The following is a 17,459-nucleotide window of genomic DNA, read 5'->3' on the forward strand; positions in this document are numbered from 1 at the left end:
CTATAGACCCAGAGAAAATCAGAGGCACAGCGATCCCCCCCCATAGCCCAGAGAAAATCAGAGGCACAGCGATCCCCCCTATAGCCCACATAAAATCAGAGGCACAGCGATCCCCCCTATAGCCCACATAAAATCAGAGGCACAGCGATCCCCCCCATATAGCCCAGAGAAAATCAGAGGCACAGTAACCCCCCCATCGCCCACATAAAATCAGAGGCACAGCGATCACCCCTATAGCCCACAGAAATCGAGGCACAGTGACCCAGTTAACTGCCGTAAAACCTAGGGTAGAGGTTGCAGCCTGTAACAACTTACATCAGAAGTTGGCAGTTCCAGAGATTAAGCTGCACGTCCTTTGAAATGTTCGCTGCCTGCCCGTACAATGCATTAGCGCTTCTGCTTATTTGAATCTACCGCTCAATAATGGATAATGCGCAATGGAGCGGTCACATGGTATGATCACATGACCGTGACGTCAGGTCCTTTCCGAGGATGGGAACTAGCCGCTACCATGACAAGTGACGTGAGGAGAATTTGTCTCGCGAGACTTGCCTACTCACCACGTCTTCAGCTAGTGTTTACTTCCTGGAGGCAGCAGTGGAGAGGTTAAGTGGCAGAAATATTGGAATAGGTGTTTTCTGCCTCCTGGGGTGAACTAGTGTAATTGGGTCAGGCAGTGAGGGAGGGGCAGGCTAAAGTGTCAGGCAGTGAGGGAGGGGCAGGCTAAAGTGTCAGGCAGTGAGGGAGGGGCAGTCTAAAGTGTCAGGCAGTGAGGGAGGGGCAGGCTAAAGTGTCAGGTAGTGAGGGAGGGGCAGGAACTAGGGGCAGGATGGCCAGCTCATCGGGATCAAGCAGAAACCTGACAGCTGCTGACTGGGGCGGATTTGATGACAACATGCAGGTAAGTCAGTTTCCATTATCTGCCTCCCCATGGACTAGCTCAATGCTGACTGTATTACAGGGGGTTCCTGGCCTGTAGAGCTTACAATCTAGATCTGAGGCACAGAGAGAGTACATACAATCACATACATATTATTAAATGAGAGATATTTCTGCAGTGTTACCCCCAACCAAATATAAACCTGTGCAATGTCTCTGCTGCTGCTTCGCCCCTATTGCCGTGCCATTTTGTTATTACACTATGGATAGCGGTTGGTAAAGCTGCCAACATAGCTCAGCTGAGGCTCAGGAATAGTACATGTATAGAGCATACCTCCCAACTGTCCCTTTTTTGGAGGGACAGTCCCTCTTTTGACAGCTCAACCCGCAGTCCCTCATTTGTACTGGAAAGTCCCTCTTTTCTCTGCACTGAACAGCCAGAAAAAGAAACAAAGTTTCTCACTTAATTGGCTTTTAGCAGAGAGTCCAGAACAGCCACAAGTGCAAATAAGATACTTTGTAACAATTTTGAGACACAAAAACACAGTTTAGATAAGGAGAAATATTTTCAAACTTTCATAACCTGACCACAGAAAGGTGTGTGGTCAAAAAATTGCTGCGCTACATGCGGAAAAAAAAATGTTGTCCCTCTTTTTACTTCCAAAATGTTGGGAGGTATGATAGAGGAGCTCATGATGCCTGTGAGGTGGCCGTACCATATAATAATAATCCTGTTGAGTCAGGGTCCATTTACACCCTTATCTACCTCTCCCCCCAATACCCCTAGTGTATGTGAGAGAGATCTCCCTGGTTATTTACATACCAGTCAGTCACACTATGATATTTAGCATCATTATATTGTCTCTCTTTCACCAGACAATAATTCCTTGCCCTGTGTGAGTGTGAGCACCTGCCAACCCATGATTTTAAGTTTGATGCTTTCCTCTCACTAATTTGATGTGTATGCCAGGCTGTTTGTATATTTGGGCTCACAAGTCTGTGTCGTTGGGCAGACTGGGACACCAGGATGACATTTGTTGGTAGTGATATGTCCTGAGTTGTCTCCTAGAACTTATATGGTTCTGCCCAAGTCAGTGTCTCCCAGAACTGATATGGTTCAGCCCAAGTCGCTGTCTCTTAAAACTGATATGGTTCTGCCCAAGTCAGTGTCTCCCAGAACTGATATGGTTCAGCCCAAGTCGCTGTCTCTTAAAACTGATATGGTTCTGCCCAAGTCACTCTTCATGAGTAAATTAAAGTGACCTGACGTGTGCCCGTCCAATCATCAGCCCGTGTCTTGTCTCTCACAGTCTGGTGGGGGGGCAGCAGTAATTGACATGGAAAACATGGATGACACATCTGGATCCAGCTTTGAAGACATGGGGGAGATTCATCAGCGAATGAAGGAGGAGGAAGAGGAAGTGGAAGGTGAAGGAGCCCCAGAGGATGGGGAGGAGGATGGGGCCTTCCTTGGTATGAAAGGCGTCAAGGGGCAGTTGGGGCGACAAGTGGCTGATGAGGTGAGAATGATCTCTGCTTCATTTTAATGGCATTGTTCAGTAAGTCAGACATTCTGTATTCTCATCACTGTCTCTCTCTTTCCATGTCCCAGTCCTTTACCCTGTGTCCCTGTCTCCCCATCTCTGCCATTCTAAACCTGTGCTTTTCCACTCAGGAAGGCATCTGAACCTGTCCCAAATCAAATTCAAAATTCAGTTGTACAAATCCAAATACAAGGTCCCTTTCCCATGTATCTTTCCTTGGTTGGCTTCGCTGCTCCAAAACTCATATCATTTAAGGGATGTGTCAGGTTCAGAGTTTGTCTGATTCCGAGGACTTTTGGTGTAGTTACTGTAGATTCAGTCTAATTCTTAAAATTTGGCAGAATTAATTTCAAACCCTAATGAAAGAGAGGAAGGATAGAAATAGGAACCAGATTAAGATGCTCTCCACAGTAATGCCTTCCTTGCTCACACAAAGGCAGCAGGACAAGGGTTACTTTCCCTTCCTTAACCCTTTCACTGTCAAATGCCTTCTAGCTTTAATCCAATATAGAGATGCTCAGGTATGACTTAATCCATGTTTACCGTCTGTTTTCTCTCCTGCTCCTCAATTCTAGATGTGGCAGGCTGGCAAGAGACAGGCCTCCAAAGCTTTCAACCTTTATGCCAATATAGACATCCTGCGGCCTTACTTTGACGTGGAGCCCATACAGGTCCGAAACCGGTGAGTTCAGTTCCAGTATGTTACAAGGTTCTGTTAAAAGACCATGACAATATTTAGAGGAATGAATGTAGGAAAATGTTCAATATTATATAATTAAAGAATCAAGTCAATGGGGTTTCTGTATAAAATTGGCCAAGCACAGGAAACAGGGCCATGACATACTAGTGTTCACTCCTCTTCTCTGCTGCAGGCTGCTGGAATCAATGATCCCGGTAAAAATGATCAGCTTCCCCCAGGTGTGTATAGATTTATATAACAGTACTTCAATCTGTGACCTATCAAGATGTTGGCCTACAACTCGAATCAGCTCTCCAAAAGCTGCGTATTATGAGGAGGGCTGGGAAATGAAAAACAACAACATCTCGATTCATTGGCATGTGGGTTTCTGGGCTGTCTATTGAATAAAATAATGTATACAAGTAATATACTTATGGGACAAGGAAGGATCTAGAACAGTGATCAGAAAAGTTTGGAAACCAAAAAAAAAAAAAAAAAAAATACTTCCTGGCCTTCTGTTTTTTCACCTACAGAAAATTGCTGGAGAGCTGTACGGACCCCTCATGCTGGTGTTCACCATGGTGGCCATTCTCTTGCACGGGATGAAATCATCAGGAACTATTATTGTAAGTAAGAGAGGCTGGACAAGGCGTAGGGGGATTGTGGGAAACTGGGATACGGGGGGGGGGTGGCCGAGTGCAGGGGTGATCAGACAAGTATATATATAGATATAGATATAGATAGATAGATATAGTAGGTTATGGATGATAAGCAAGCAAATAAAGTGATAGAAGGAACCACAATGGGAAAGGGCTCCCTGGGGCAGAATACAAAGAGGAACTTGAGGAGAGAAAAGGATATTGTCAGCTTGCTGCCCCCCGTCAGCTTTGCTCCCCACTTTATGATACCTTCCTAAATATCTATGTCTCCTTTACTGCCACACCCTCTCCAAATATTTTTGCATACTTTCTCTGCTGTCTCCACCACTTAACTTTCTTTCCTCTTTAGTCTCCTCTGCCCGCTCCTTCTGCTGTCATCTCCCGACAGATTTATCAAAAGGTGAGAATAGAACTCACCACAGTAAATCTCACTCACTTTCTATTCATTCATATAAAAGCATATTTATCAAATGGTGAATTCCATTGATAAATATGTTTCTAAAAATCCCATAGGAATTAATAGAACATGGGTGAGATTTTGCCCCTTAGTGTCAGTGTGCAGCAGATGAGTTCAGATGAGTAGATGAGAAGGGTTCATGGGATGGAGGGAGTAGTAGGTGGGGAAGATGGGCAGAGTAAAGAGAAATGTAGGTTGGTTGGAGCCTATAAATAAATTGATGACAATAAAGTTGGTGGTTTCTCTAGATATGGTGATTTAGTTCATGTATTATCTCTACACAGCGAGAGGGCACTCTCATGGGTACTGCAATTGGCACCTGCTTTGGCTACTGGCTGGGAGTCTCTTCTTTCATTTACTTCTTGGCCTATTTGTGCAACGCTCAGATCACCATGTTACAGACACTGTCCCTGCTTGTGAGTATTTGGCAACAAAAATTAGAATAAGATTCTAAATTAGCATTGGCCAGTAAAGGATTCCTGTACTCTTTCTGTAACCATGTAACCCAGTGCGCTCCCATTCTCCTGTATAAGTCCCTTTTCTGTTTTGTTATGCTTTAAAAGTTACATATAGGTCATGTTGAATGTTTTTTGCTGATAGTTCTGCTTTTGTAAATAATTATTACTTGAAGTTCGTAAACCTGACTGTTTTGCCTGTTTTGAGGCTGGCACAAGCCTCAACCCGCGAAGTAGTAAAGCCAGAGTCAGATTGTAAAAGGTTAAACATGCTTACATTTTATTCTCCATAATTAATAACCAAGGCCTGACACATTTTGTGTCTACAAGGGACACTTAGTCATAGGCTGAGCCTCTTTTCTCCATGTCGGCTTGGGGGACACAGGAGACAGTGGGGTATAGCTAATGCCACTAGGAGGCAGGACACAACAGAATAATAAAAAAGGCAACTCCTCCTTGGCTGGCTATACCCCCAGCAGTAGGCAGAGCCTGAATCAGTTTTTTGTTGTGTCCTAAGGAGGTTAGGACTCTCTCTCGCTTACTCCTATAATTACACTTACACATTTTTTATGACATCTCCCTGCGGTGGATTCTGTCCCTGGGGTCACCACAGCTAAAGGCAGCTCCAACCACCCAGCCTAACACACTCCTCCTCCCCTTCAGGAAGAAGTCGGCTGGCCAGGAGACAAAGACATAATCCGGGGCCCAGGGGAAGGTGAGTACCCCTCCCCTCTCCCCCTGGGGGTCCCATCTGCCCTCAGCAGCCCCCTTCCCACCGCAATTGCGCTCTCTGCACTAGCGTCGTGCAGCGCCCCGACCCCCTCCTGCGCAGAAAATGTGAGCGCCGTGAGGAGGGGTCGGGGCGGCAACGGAAGGCCGCCTCAGGCAGCATAAAGGCGCGGATCGGCGCTGCCACCAGGGGAACTATTCAAAGGGTACTGCTCCAACCTCTTTGTTGTTCCCAAGAAGGGAACAACGAAGGTCTGTTCATCCTATACTAGACCTAAAGGGACTCAACAAATTCATAAGGCCTCGAAGATTCAAGATGGAGTCCCTCAGATCCATCATTGCAGCGATGAGCGAGGGCCAATACTTGACATCCCTCGATATCAAGGACGCCTATCTCCACGTCCCCATTTTCCCTCCACATCGGAAATACTTGCGCTTTGCCTTCCAAAATCTTCACTATCAGTTCACAGCCCTTCCCTTCAGCCTCACCTCAGCCCCTCGAGTCTTCAGAAACATGGGGATATCAATTACTCCCTATCTCGACGACCTGTTAATCAAAGCACCCTCCCTCGCAGCAGCCCAACGCTGCCTGCAGTTCTCCATGTCCAAGCTACAGGAGCTCGGATGGTGCATCAACCTCGAAAAGTCATCTCTGATCCCCAGCCAATCCATGATCTTTCTGGGAATGCAGTTCAACACGAGGACTCAGATAGTCTCACTACCACAAGACAAGACAACGAGATTACAAAGTCTCATGAACTCATTACTAACCAAGCCGACCCATTCGGCCAGACTGCATGATGGTCCTAGGGGTCATAGTGTCGACCATAGAAGCAGTTCCATTTGCCCAGCATCACCTCAGAGATCTGCAGTGGAAGATTCTGACGTCCTGGAAACGGAAGTCCCTACTACAAGAGATTTGTCTATCACGTAAGACTCAAACATCCCTTCTTTGGTGGTCAAACTCCCACCATCTCTCCGCAGGAAAACGCCTAGGAAAACCTTAATGACGTCTCCTAACGACGGACGCAAGCCTGTTCGGATGGGGAGCAGTGTTAGAGGGATGCTCAGCTCAGGAATGTGGTCCCAGAAGGAACGCTGCTTAACAATCAACCTACTGGAAATCCGAGCAATTTGCCTAGGCCTGACTCACTGGCAACAGGACTTGTCAGGCTACGCTGTGAAGATCCAGTCGGACAATGCCACAGCAGTGGCTTACATCAATCATCAAGGCGGCACAAGAAGCAGAGGTGCCCACAGAGAAACCAGCCTCATCCTTCAATGGGCAGAGAACCATCACACCCAACTGTCAGCCATATACATCCCGGGCCTCCAGAACTGGGAAGCGGACTTCCTCAGCTGTCAAACCTTAGACCCGGGAGAATGGTCACTAAATGAGGAGATCTTCCAAGAGTTCGTCCACCAACGGGGCATGCCAGACGAGAAAGAATCGAAAGGTGCCGGCCTTCTTTGCCTGTTACCGAGACCCGCTAGCGCTGGAAGCAGATGCTCTCACAGCTCCCTGGAACTTCAGGCTAGCCTACGCCTTCCCTCCACTTCCCCTGGTACCCAGAAATCGGCCACGTGGATTTTGATCCACTCATTCACAAAATTTTATCACTTTGATACTTTTGCGACATCTGACACATGCTTTGGCAGGAAGGTTCTTCAGGCTGCCGTGGCTTCTTCCACATAGGGCCTATCCTTCCCGTCCTGAGGATAGGGGACAGCTTTGGGACGTCCCCACTGTCTCCTGTGTCCCCCAAGCCGACATGGAGATTTTATGTACTCCCCGTTAAATCTCTTTCTCTTCAGTCGTTTGGGGGACACAGGACTTCCCTCGCTGGATGGAGGCCCTCTCTATCCATTTGACATGGTTCTGGCCATAGCCAGTATGTTACAGTTCAAATTATTACAGTTATCATACAGTTATTCGGTCACTACTTTGTTACAAACTGATTCAGGCTCTGCCTACTGCTGGGGGTATAGCCAGCCAAGGAGGAGTCACCTATTTTATTATTCTGTTGTGTCCTGCCTCCTAGTGGCATTAGCAATACCCCACTGTCTCCTGTGTCCCCCAAGTGACTGAAGAGAAAGAGATTTAACGGTGAATACACAAAATCTCCTATTTTCCGGTGTTTGCTCCCCTTGCTGAAGGTCTGGGGCGTGTGCACCCGGGCCCACCATGTACAGCAGTAAACTCACTCAACGTATTTAAACATAGCATATACTGATTCCACATTTGTTTTGCCAACTTGACTGTCCCATCTCATAGGGGAATATTGGGGTAAGGAAAATAATGTAAAAGCATCAGGCAAATACTTTTATGGCAAAATTATAAATAACATTCAAAGATAATCTTATAATGAATATTAAAAAAGGTTATTTTTTGGTGTTAGTGTCTCTTTAATGATCCCTTCTCACAAGTGCATTATTTGATTCTTGTAGCAGCCATTCTGTTCTGTGTTCCCTCTCTCATACTGATCAATTCTGCCCCCAAACCCTGCCCTTCTGAACTCACCCCTACTCTTCTATGTGCTCTGTTTCATATGGGCTGAACCTTGCTCTTCTTCTATATATATATTTATATACGGGTTTCTGTTACACTGATGACTGTGGTTACATTAGATTCAATTTAGGGATGCACCGAATCCACTTTTTTGGATTCGGCCGAACCCCCGAATCCTTCACGAAAGATTCGGCCAATACCGAATCCGAACCCTAATTTGCATATGCAAATTAGGGGTGGGAAGGGGAAAACATTTTTTACTTCCTTGTTTTCTGACAAAAAGTCACGCAATTTCCCTCCCGCCCCTAATTTGCATATGCAAATTCGGATTCGGTTCGGCCAGGCAGAAGGATTCGGCCGAATCCTGCTGAAAAAGGCCGAATCCCGAACCGAATCCTGGATTCGGTGCATCCCTAATTCAATTAGAATTATCCTACAGAATGTGAAAGATTCCTGTATTTGGAGAAATCTGCAAAAAAAGCCATTATTAAACCTTGTCTCCTTTTTCTCAGGGTTACGGGCTGTTTGGACACTGCATCGTGCTTTTCATCACCTATAACATCCACTTCCACTCACTCTTCTACATATTCTGGCTGTGCATCGGGGGGCTGTCCACTCTCCGCATGGTGAGAAGCAGAACACCCTCCCAGCAGGGACAGTGGGACTACTACAGTAAAGGAATAGGAGGGGAGGCTGAAAGAAAACATAAGGAACTGCTTTTTTAGAAATGGGGAATAGATACAGGGAGCATCCATCAAGTTCAACCTTTTAAAGGGATACTGTCATGGAAAAAAAAAAATTCAAAATGAATCAGTTAATAGTGCTGCTCCAGCAGAATTCTTTGCTGAAATCCATTTCTCAAAAGAGCAAACAGATTTTTTTATATTCAATTTTGAAATCTGACATGGGGCGAGACATTTTGTCAATTTCCCAGCTGCCCCTGGTCATGTGACTTGTGCCTGCACTTTAGGAAGGAAATGCTTTCTGGCAGGCTGCTGTTTTTCCTTCTCAATGTAACTGAATGTGTCTCAGTGGGACATGGGTTTTTACTATTGAGTGTTGTTCTTAGATCTACCAGGCAGCTGTTATCTTGTGTTAGGCAGCTGTTATCTGGTTACCTTCCCATTGTTCTGTTGTTTGGCTGCTGGGGGGAAAAAGGGAGGGGGTGATATCACTCTAACTTGCAGTACAGCAGTAAAGAGTGATTGAAGTTTATCAGAGCACAAGTCACATGACTTGGGGCAGCTGGGAAATTGATATACGTCTAGCCCCATGTCAGATTTCAAATTTGAATATAAAAAAATCTGTTTGCTCCTTTGAGAAATGGATTTCAGTACAGAATTCTGCTGGAGCAGCACTATTAACTGATTCATTTTGGAAAAAAAATATTTTCCCATGACAGTATCCCTTTAAGTCTATATAAAACCTGCCTAACTGCCAGTTGATCCAGAGGAAGGCTAAAAAACCCCATTTGAAGCCTCTCCAATTTGCCTCAGAGGGGGAAAAAATTCCTTCCTGATGCCGAAATGGCAATGGGATAAGTCCCTGGATCAACTTGTACTATGAGCTATCTCCCATATCCCTGTATTCCCTCACTTGCTAAACACCATCCAACCCCTTCTTGTACCTATCTAATGTATCAGCCTGTACCACTGATTCAGGGAGACAATTCCACATCTTCACAGCTCTCACTGTAAAAAATAAACCCTTCTGAATATTTAGATGGAACCTCATTTTTCCATACCTTTTACCAGCTTAGTTGCACTTCTCTCGGCAAACTCCAATTCTGGTGCTTAAGACCAAAACTGTGCGGCATATTCTAGATGGGGCCTTACAAGTGCTCTATACAGTGGAAGAATGACCCCCTCCTCCCGTGACTCTCTGCCCCATTTAATACAACTCAAGACCTTACTTTCCCTTGATGCTGCTGACTGACATTACTTGCTACAGACAAGTTGATCATCTACAAGGACTCCAAGCTCCGTCTCCATTATGGATTTGCCTAGTGAAGTCCATTAAGGAAACATTAAAATTAAAATATAGCCATTTATAATGTATGTTCATTATAATTTTCTAACAATGTGCATTATATCTCTCCTTTAATTGTAGGTGGCAGTATTGCTGTCTCGCACTGTAGGACACACTCAGAGGCTGATCCTGTGCGGTACTATGGCCGCCCTCCATATGCTTTTCTTGCTGTACCTGCACTTTGCTTATCACAAGGTTGTGGAAGGTGAGAACCTTTTAATGTTTGTGATTGCTGTGACCTCCCAATGTTCCTCTCCTTACCCCTGGTACCACTTCCTCCCTCTGCTTTCTTCTTCCCTTTCTGCTCTCTTTTTCTCTTTCAGCTCTCTTCTTCTCATACCCCTGTGCTGCCACTAGCACTATTGCCCCTCATTCAGCTTTCTACTTTCTCTTTGCACTTTGTTTTCCCCTCATTCTGTCTAACTGCCCAGCTTCCCTCTCTCACTTTCTTCTCCAGAGATCCCATCCCTTCTCCCTCACTATTTTTTCTCCAGGTACGCCTATCCCCCTTCTCTCTCACTGCCTTTCTCCTTCTGTCTTTTCCTTCTTGTGGAAGGAATTGGAAAACTCCAATTTTCTCTTGCTCTCCTGGCCTGACTCATGTTTGCTTACTTTTCCATTTGTAGGTATTTTGGATACACTGGATGGAGTGATTGTTCCACCACCCATTCAGAGAGTTGCTCGGGATTTGCCTGTGGGGCCTAATACTCTGCTGAATGCCACTGTACAGGTTCTTCTGGCCCACTCCCGCTGACCTTGGGCACAAAGACAAAGTACTGCAAATGACTGTGATTCTCTTAATCCCCCAGTGGGGCAAATACTGTCTTTTTGCCCTTTTCTGGCTGAATCCCCACAGCTAAGAGGAAGAGCTGCTGTTAATGTGGGGGACCCCCCCCTCATGCTGTCCTTTAACCCCTTAGTCAGAAGGGGGCTTTAAACCTTTTCTGATAGTAAAGAGTTAACAAGTTTTTTCTTTGGCTCCAAATGTTGATGTATTGTCTTGATCCTGGCAACCGTTGCTCCCCATCATAGATTTTTTTCAGTCTTGGACGGTCGTGTGGGATCTGATCAAAGCTGGAAATGTTAAGACTTTGGGATATCGGCTATTAAACATAGGGCAATGCATGGAATGGAGGCAGACCTAACAAACACGTTACATGGACTGTGTTTATGCCTTATTGTCCCCTTTCTCTCCTCACCCACAAACACTAGAGGCCAAACACCTGGTAACTGGAGCCCCAACTAATCAGCACCCAGCTCTGTACCCAGGGCTGCCCCTATGCAGTGCCACAACTCTGTGTGTATGAGAAATTAGTGCATTTGTACCCTTTCTGTTCCTTGAGAGATCTGCACTCTCCTAACAGCACTATGTGCACCTTTGTTACCCCAATGTGGAACCCCTCAGCCCAGGAATTTGTGTATGCAGATAGTCCCCTCAATCATCTGCTTCTTATTTCTGTAATAAGTTCATTAATAGAGTGAGACTTGTTATTGGGTATCTGTTTTAACTCTTTGTGCTTCTGTATTAAAGGGGCACCATTATAAAAATAAGGGTTTATTTATGCCCAAAAGCCTTGATACAATGTGTAGTAAAGTGATGCATTGCTGTACCAAGGGTTGTCTTGTTCTGTATGAGGTTACTTCTTGTAAACATCAGAGATTGGCTGGCAGGTACAGTGAATCTGAGAGCTGTGGTTCTGTAGCATCTGAAGTTTAAAGATGTCGTTACCCAAGCTACACAGAATCTGTTTTGAGAGTATTATGGGATACAATCGGGGGTGCTGTGCTAATGGGGCAAGTTGAGAATCTCGTCTCAGGTGGCAGTGCCCCAAAAGGCTGCTCCTGGTAACTTAAGAGCTTAATGTCTTAAAACCAGAAATTAGCCTGTTGTACTGCAGAGCAACGGGATCCCCTCCGGTGCTGAAAAGGGGAGAGTTGGGGGGAAGGGGGTGGCAGCAGGAAAGCCGCCTCAGGTGTCAGATGGGGTCGGGATTACCCCTACAATGAACAAGCCTGGGGGGACAGGTCTTCCAAAACATGAATCAACATCCAACTGCCCATAGATGGGTACGTACTAAAGATCTGAGTGTCACATGGCTGATCAGCAATGAATAGATCTATGTGCTGAATGGTTGCATTGAAGACTTTGGCATTTCTAATGCATTTGACACCAGCTGGATTCTGTGCAATACAATGTTCCCTAAAGGGGTGAGAGGGAAACCCCAGTCACAGACTGGCTCAACACTGCTGCCTTTGGTCCTGAGTTCCATTCTTATCTGGGCACAATCTGGATCACATTCATATATGTACCAGCTGGAGCCATGTTGTCTCGTCTCACTGTATATTCGTATACTGCTGAGATGACAATAAAGTTTACTTTGACTTTGATTCAAGATTATGTTCATCATGGGTTCATCAGCATAGCTTTAAGAGAGACACATGTCAGACAGTTTGCTTATGGATGCAGCAAACAGGACGTTGGACAGTTGCAGAGCATTCATTGAGATCTACAGTATTTAGATTGTTCCAAAGAGCTGGAAAAAGTGTCGCATAAACAACTAAAGCTGGCCATAGACGCAAAGACCCGATCGTACGAATCCTCGATTCTCACGATTTTCGGACCTGTGTGGAGAGTCCCGACATTTTTCATCCCATGGAGATCAGTCGTTTGGTGGATCGGACAGGTTGAAAGATTTCTGTCGGCTGCCGATAATATCTCTGCGTGTATTGCCGATCTGATGATTTTCAGTGGGAGACTGTCACTAGCTTTGGTCGGACATAACTTTCGTATGATTGCTGTCCGGGCAGAACATCGGCTGTTCTTTTACTACTTTATTTAAACTGAAGGTTAGTGGCAGGTCGGGAGATGGGTAAGTCCGATCGGATTTTTGCGTCTATGGCCAGCTTTAAAGGAGAATTCAACCGTTAACTAAAAGAATCGCTACCCTAAGTAGACCCCCCTCCCTCCTCCCCCCAGCCTAGCTGCCCTCCCCCCAGGGAAATGCCCCTAATTCTTTACTTACCACTCGGTGCAGATTCAGGGATCGCAGTTCATGGCAGCCACCTTTCGTGTCTTTTTTGGCAATTTCCGTCCATTTCGGCACATGCGCCGCTGTCACAAACCGGGAACTAGCTCCAGCTACACATGCGCCGCTTCGCCAGTCTTAGTCTCAGATTACCGAAGACACGGAAGATGGCTGCCGTGAATCCCTGATTCTGCACAGAGGGTTAAGTAAAAATGTAAGGGCTTTTCCCCAAGGGGGGGGCAGCTAGGCAGGGGAGAAGAGGGAGGGGGTCCTTGTAGGTTAGGGGGTAGGGTTTTTTTAGTTAATGGTTGAATTCTACTTTAAGATCTGTTGGTCTCAGTAATGCAGTTTGTGAATGGATAGGAAAGTGGGTACTGAGGGTGGGTATCACTGGTATATTCTTTACTTGGAGTAGGGTTTTTCGTGGGTCCCACAGAGTTCCAGGATGTGGAACCTTGAAACTATTGGTCGAACTAGCACTCTTGGCAGATGAAATCCAATGTTTATAAATGTAAGGTCATGCATCTGAGATGTAATGGGACTGCACTAGGCAAATCCATAATGGAGACGGAGCTTGGAGTCCTTCCTGGGAGGAGCAGCCCAATCTGAAATATGCTGTGATATTATTTAATTCAATTAGAGAGAATCTAATTCAACAATATCCCTTTTTGATATTAATCCAATCTAGTAAAGGGAATGGAAGGGATCAGTTATGGTTCCCCAATTCTGACCAATTTTTCATTTCTTACACTGGAGAAGAGGTAGTTAAGGGGGGATATAAGTGGCCGTAATTAAAGGGATACTGTCATGGGAAAAAAATGAATCAGTTAATAGTGCTGCTCCAGCAGAATTGCATGAAATCAATTTCTCAAAAGAGCAAACAGATTTTTTTATATTTAATTTTGAAATCTGACATGGGGTTAGACATTTTGTCAATTTCCCAGCTGCCCCCAGTCATGTGACTTGTGCCTGCACTTTAGGAGAGAAATGCTTTCTGGCAGGCTGCTGTTTTTCCTTCTCAATGTAACTGAATGTGTCTCAGTGGGACCTGGATTTTACTATTGAGTGCTGTTCTTAGATCTACCAGGCAGCTGTTATCTTGTGTTAGGGAGCTGCTATCTGGTTACCTTCCCATTGTTCTTTTGTTTGGCTGCTGGGGGGAAAAAGGGAGGGGGTGATATCACTCCAACTTGCAGTACAGCAGTAAAGAGTGATTGAAGTTTATCAGAGCACAAGTCACACGACTTGGGGCAGCTGGGAAATTGATATGTGTCTAGCCCCATGTCAGATTTCAAAATTGAATATAAAAAAATCTGTTTGCTCTTTTGAGAAATGGATTTCAGTGCAGAATTCTGCTGGAGCAGCACTATTAACTGATTCATTTTGAAAAACATTTTTTTTCCCATGACAGTATCCCTTTAAATATATAGAGAAAGTACAGAGAAGAGCAAATAAGCTGATAAAGGGAATGGAAGGGATCAGTTATGGGGAAAGGCTGGTCAAGTTGGGATTGGTTACACTGGAGAAGAGGCAGTTAAGGGGAGATATGATCACTATATATACAGTTGTGCTTGAAAGTTTTTGAACTTTAAAAATGTCTTTATTTATATATGAATGTGACTGTAAATTATCTGATTTTCAAACAAGTCCTAAAAGTAGATAAAGAAAACCTAGTTAATCAAATGAAACAAAAATAATTATATTTAGTTATGTACTTTATTTATCCTTAGTAATGTAACATGCTGCGTCCCACCTGCATTTGCTGCAAACATGCGTCTGTGTGAGTACAGCCCACTTGACAGTAATTGAGTGTGTTTACTCCTGCGCTCCCCTGCGGCTGAACGGAAGAAAGCGCAATGCAGGGGATCGCAGCAAAAGACGCCAATGTGTAAGAGCCCTAAGGCTGAATCTCAAGAGACAGTGGGTCGTGCAGCAAGACATTGATCCTAAACACACAAGTCTTTCTACCAAAGAACGGTTAAAGAAGAATAAAATGAATTCTCTGGACTGGCCAAGTCAAAGTCCTGACCTTAATCCAATTGAAATGTTGTGGAAAGACCTAAAGTCATACCTCCCAACTGTCCCTTTTTCGGAGGGACAGTCCCTCTTTTGACAGCTCAACCCGCAGTCCCTCATTTGTACTGGAAAGTCCCTCTTTTCTCAGCACTGAACAGCCAGAAAAAGAAACAAAGTTTCTCACTTAATTGGCTTTTAGCAGAGAGCCCAGAACAGCCACAGGTGCAAATAAGATACTTTGTAACAATTTTGAGACACAAAAACACAGTTTAGATAAGGAGAAATATTTTGAAACTTTCATAACCGTCCAAATTTTGTAAAATAAACATGGTAATTAGGGGTGTGGCCACAGAAAGGGGTGTGGTCAAAAAATTGCTGTGCTACATGCGGAAAAAAATTTTTTGTCCCTCTTTTTACTTCCAAAATGTTGGGAGGTATGCTAAAGTGAGTGGCTCATGTGAGGAAACCCACCAACATCCAAGAGCTGAAGCTGTTCTGTATGGAGGAATGGGCTACAAATCCTCAATGTGCAGGACTGATCAACAGTTAGCGCAATATTTAGGAGCAGATTTACTAAAGGGTGAAGTGGCTTACACTATCGACTTTTCGCCAGAAATCATATCTGGAGGGACATCGCAAATTCACTAATAGGCACAGATGACAATTCGCTAGTGAAAGAGACCGTCGCTAGCGTTCGGCCGCTCTCTATCGCCAGGCGACTTTTCGCTCTGGCAAATGGTTGTAACTCCGCAAATTCAATAAAGTGCAGATTTTACTGAACGTTACCTCTTTTGCCAGATTTGACTTCGCCACCTCAGACCAGGCAAAGTGCTATAAAGCAGCCAGATCTTCCTCAATTTATGTCACTTACATCATATCCTGTGAGCCGAAAATGCATTAAAGAGCAACGCTTTTCCTTTTTTTAAGCGGGATTGGCTGCAAAAGTCCTAACTTGAACTTTTTTTGGGTAACTGGGTTTTCTCCAGACATTTCATAACATATGGAACATTCATTTTACAATGGGCTCATGTGTAGGGCATTATATTAACTCTCTTGTCTTTATTACGGTTCCCTGGACATTTGTAATAAAAAGTGGTAACTTCAAGCATTTGCACCAACATTTATAATAAAGACGTCCGTACAACTTTAAATTACCCTCCGTATGCAAATTGACCTAAGTGCAAGATCACAAACGAACGCTAGCGCATCTTCACTATGAAATGCTGGCAGTGCCGAAGTAACGCTAGCAAAAAGTCGCCAGGACGAAAGTTTGCAAATTTGTGAATTAGCGTAGCGGATAGCGAATTTGCACCTGGCGAAGTGGTGTGATGTGTGTGAAGCAGTCGCTGGCGACAATTCGCCCTTTAGTGAATCTGCCCCTTAGTTGCAGTTATTGCTTCACGAGGGCGTCACACCAAATACCTAGTGAAAGGAGGTGAATATGGATTCACTTATGTCACACACAGATATTACTGTTATTGGATCATCTTTTCTTTCAATGAATACGTGACCAAACACAATCATTTTTGTTTCATTTGTTTAAACTTAAAGTGATACTGACACGTTCCTATAAAATAGGAATGTGTCGGTATCAGTAAATAGAAGCTTCACTTGAAATATAAGGAGCTAATAGCTCCCCAAAGTCGCCCACAGCCCGGCGAACCTTAGTAACGGCGACGCTTAGACACCATGAAATCATCTTGCTGAGTTGTTTCAGTCACGCTGGGCTGGGGGCGGCTGGATCTCTCCCCGAAATGGCCGATATCGGGCTGATCCAATCGTGGGCCCTAGGGATCAGAATGGAGGCAATACAGGCGGTCGGATCGTATCAACGAACAGATGCAGCCGTGATCCGACGGGATTTTTTACCCTGCCCAGTAACAGCCGACTTTCAGCCAGATATCCACCACTCGCCTCAGGCGGCAGCGCCCCCCTGGTTGCTGCTCCTGGTAACTAAGAGCCGAATCTCCGGTTTTAAACCCGGAAATTCAGGTCTTCTAGTGCAGAGAGTGCAATTGCGCTCTCTGCACTAGTGGGGGGTGGCAAATTGGGTAGGATCGCCCCTGCAGATATCCATCAGGGACACCCGTCGGAAGGCCCTACACACAGCCCAATACGTTGCTCATTCGGGCTGTTTGCAGCTTTTATCGGCCCTTGTATGGGGGCCTTTGGTTTCTTCATCTACTTTTAGGACTTGTTTGAAAATCAGATGATGTTTTTGGTCACATTGATATAAAAACATAGAACATTTACTATGGGTCGAATATCGAGGGTTAATTAACCCTCGATATTCGACCATCGAAGTAAAATCCTTCGACTTCGAATATCGAAGTTGAAGGATTTAGCGCTATTCGTTCGATCGAATGAATAAACGTTCGATCGAACGATTAAATCCTTTGAATCAAACGATTAAATCCTTTGCATCAAACGATTTTCCTTTGATCAGAAATTGGCTAGAAAGACTATGGGGACCTTCCC

At 44.9% G+C, this 17,459-nt stretch overlaps 1 protein-coding gene across 2 annotated transcripts; it reads left to right on the forward strand.

Moving 5' to 3' along the window:
- Positions 1 to 579: 579 nt before the first annotated feature.
- Positions 580 to 11,554, forward strand: yipf3.S (Yip1 domain family member 3 S homeolog). Of its 2 annotated transcripts, NM_001097663.1 has the most exon segments (10): positions 613 to 673; positions 767 to 901; positions 2,190 to 2,399; positions 2,999 to 3,105; positions 3,296 to 3,341; positions 3,636 to 3,728; positions 4,503 to 4,634; positions 8,424 to 8,537; positions 10,021 to 10,144; positions 10,566 to 11,554. In NM_001097663.1, coding segments are annotated over 9 exon segments (1,026 nt in total). In that variant the 5' UTR covers positions 613 to 673; positions 767 to 829; the 3' UTR covers positions 10,694 to 11,554.
- Positions 11,555 to 17,459: the final 5,905 nt, after the last annotated feature.

Source organism: Xenopus laevis, chromosome 5S (assembly GCF_017654675.1).
Source record: "Xenopus laevis strain J_2021 chromosome 5S, Xenopus_laevis_v10.1, whole genome shotgun sequence".
Lineage (NCBI taxonomy): Eukaryota > Metazoa > Chordata > Amphibia > Anura > Pipidae > Xenopus > Xenopus laevis.

Excerpts from the sequence above, each read along its gene's own strand:
- yipf3.S (XM_018264178.2), top strand. The coding sequence starts at position 830 with ATGGCCAGCTCATCGGGATCAAGCAGAAACCTGACAGCTGCTGACTGG. Across the intron at positions 2,400-2,998 it reads GGCGACAAGTGGCTGATGAG|ATGTGGCAGGCTGGCAAGAG; the intron begins GTGAGAATGATC and ends CCTCAATTCTAG. Across the intron at positions 3,106-3,295 it reads CCCATACAGGTCCGAAACCG|GCTGCTGGAATCAATGATCC; the intron begins GTGAGTTCAGTT and ends TCTCTGCTGCAG.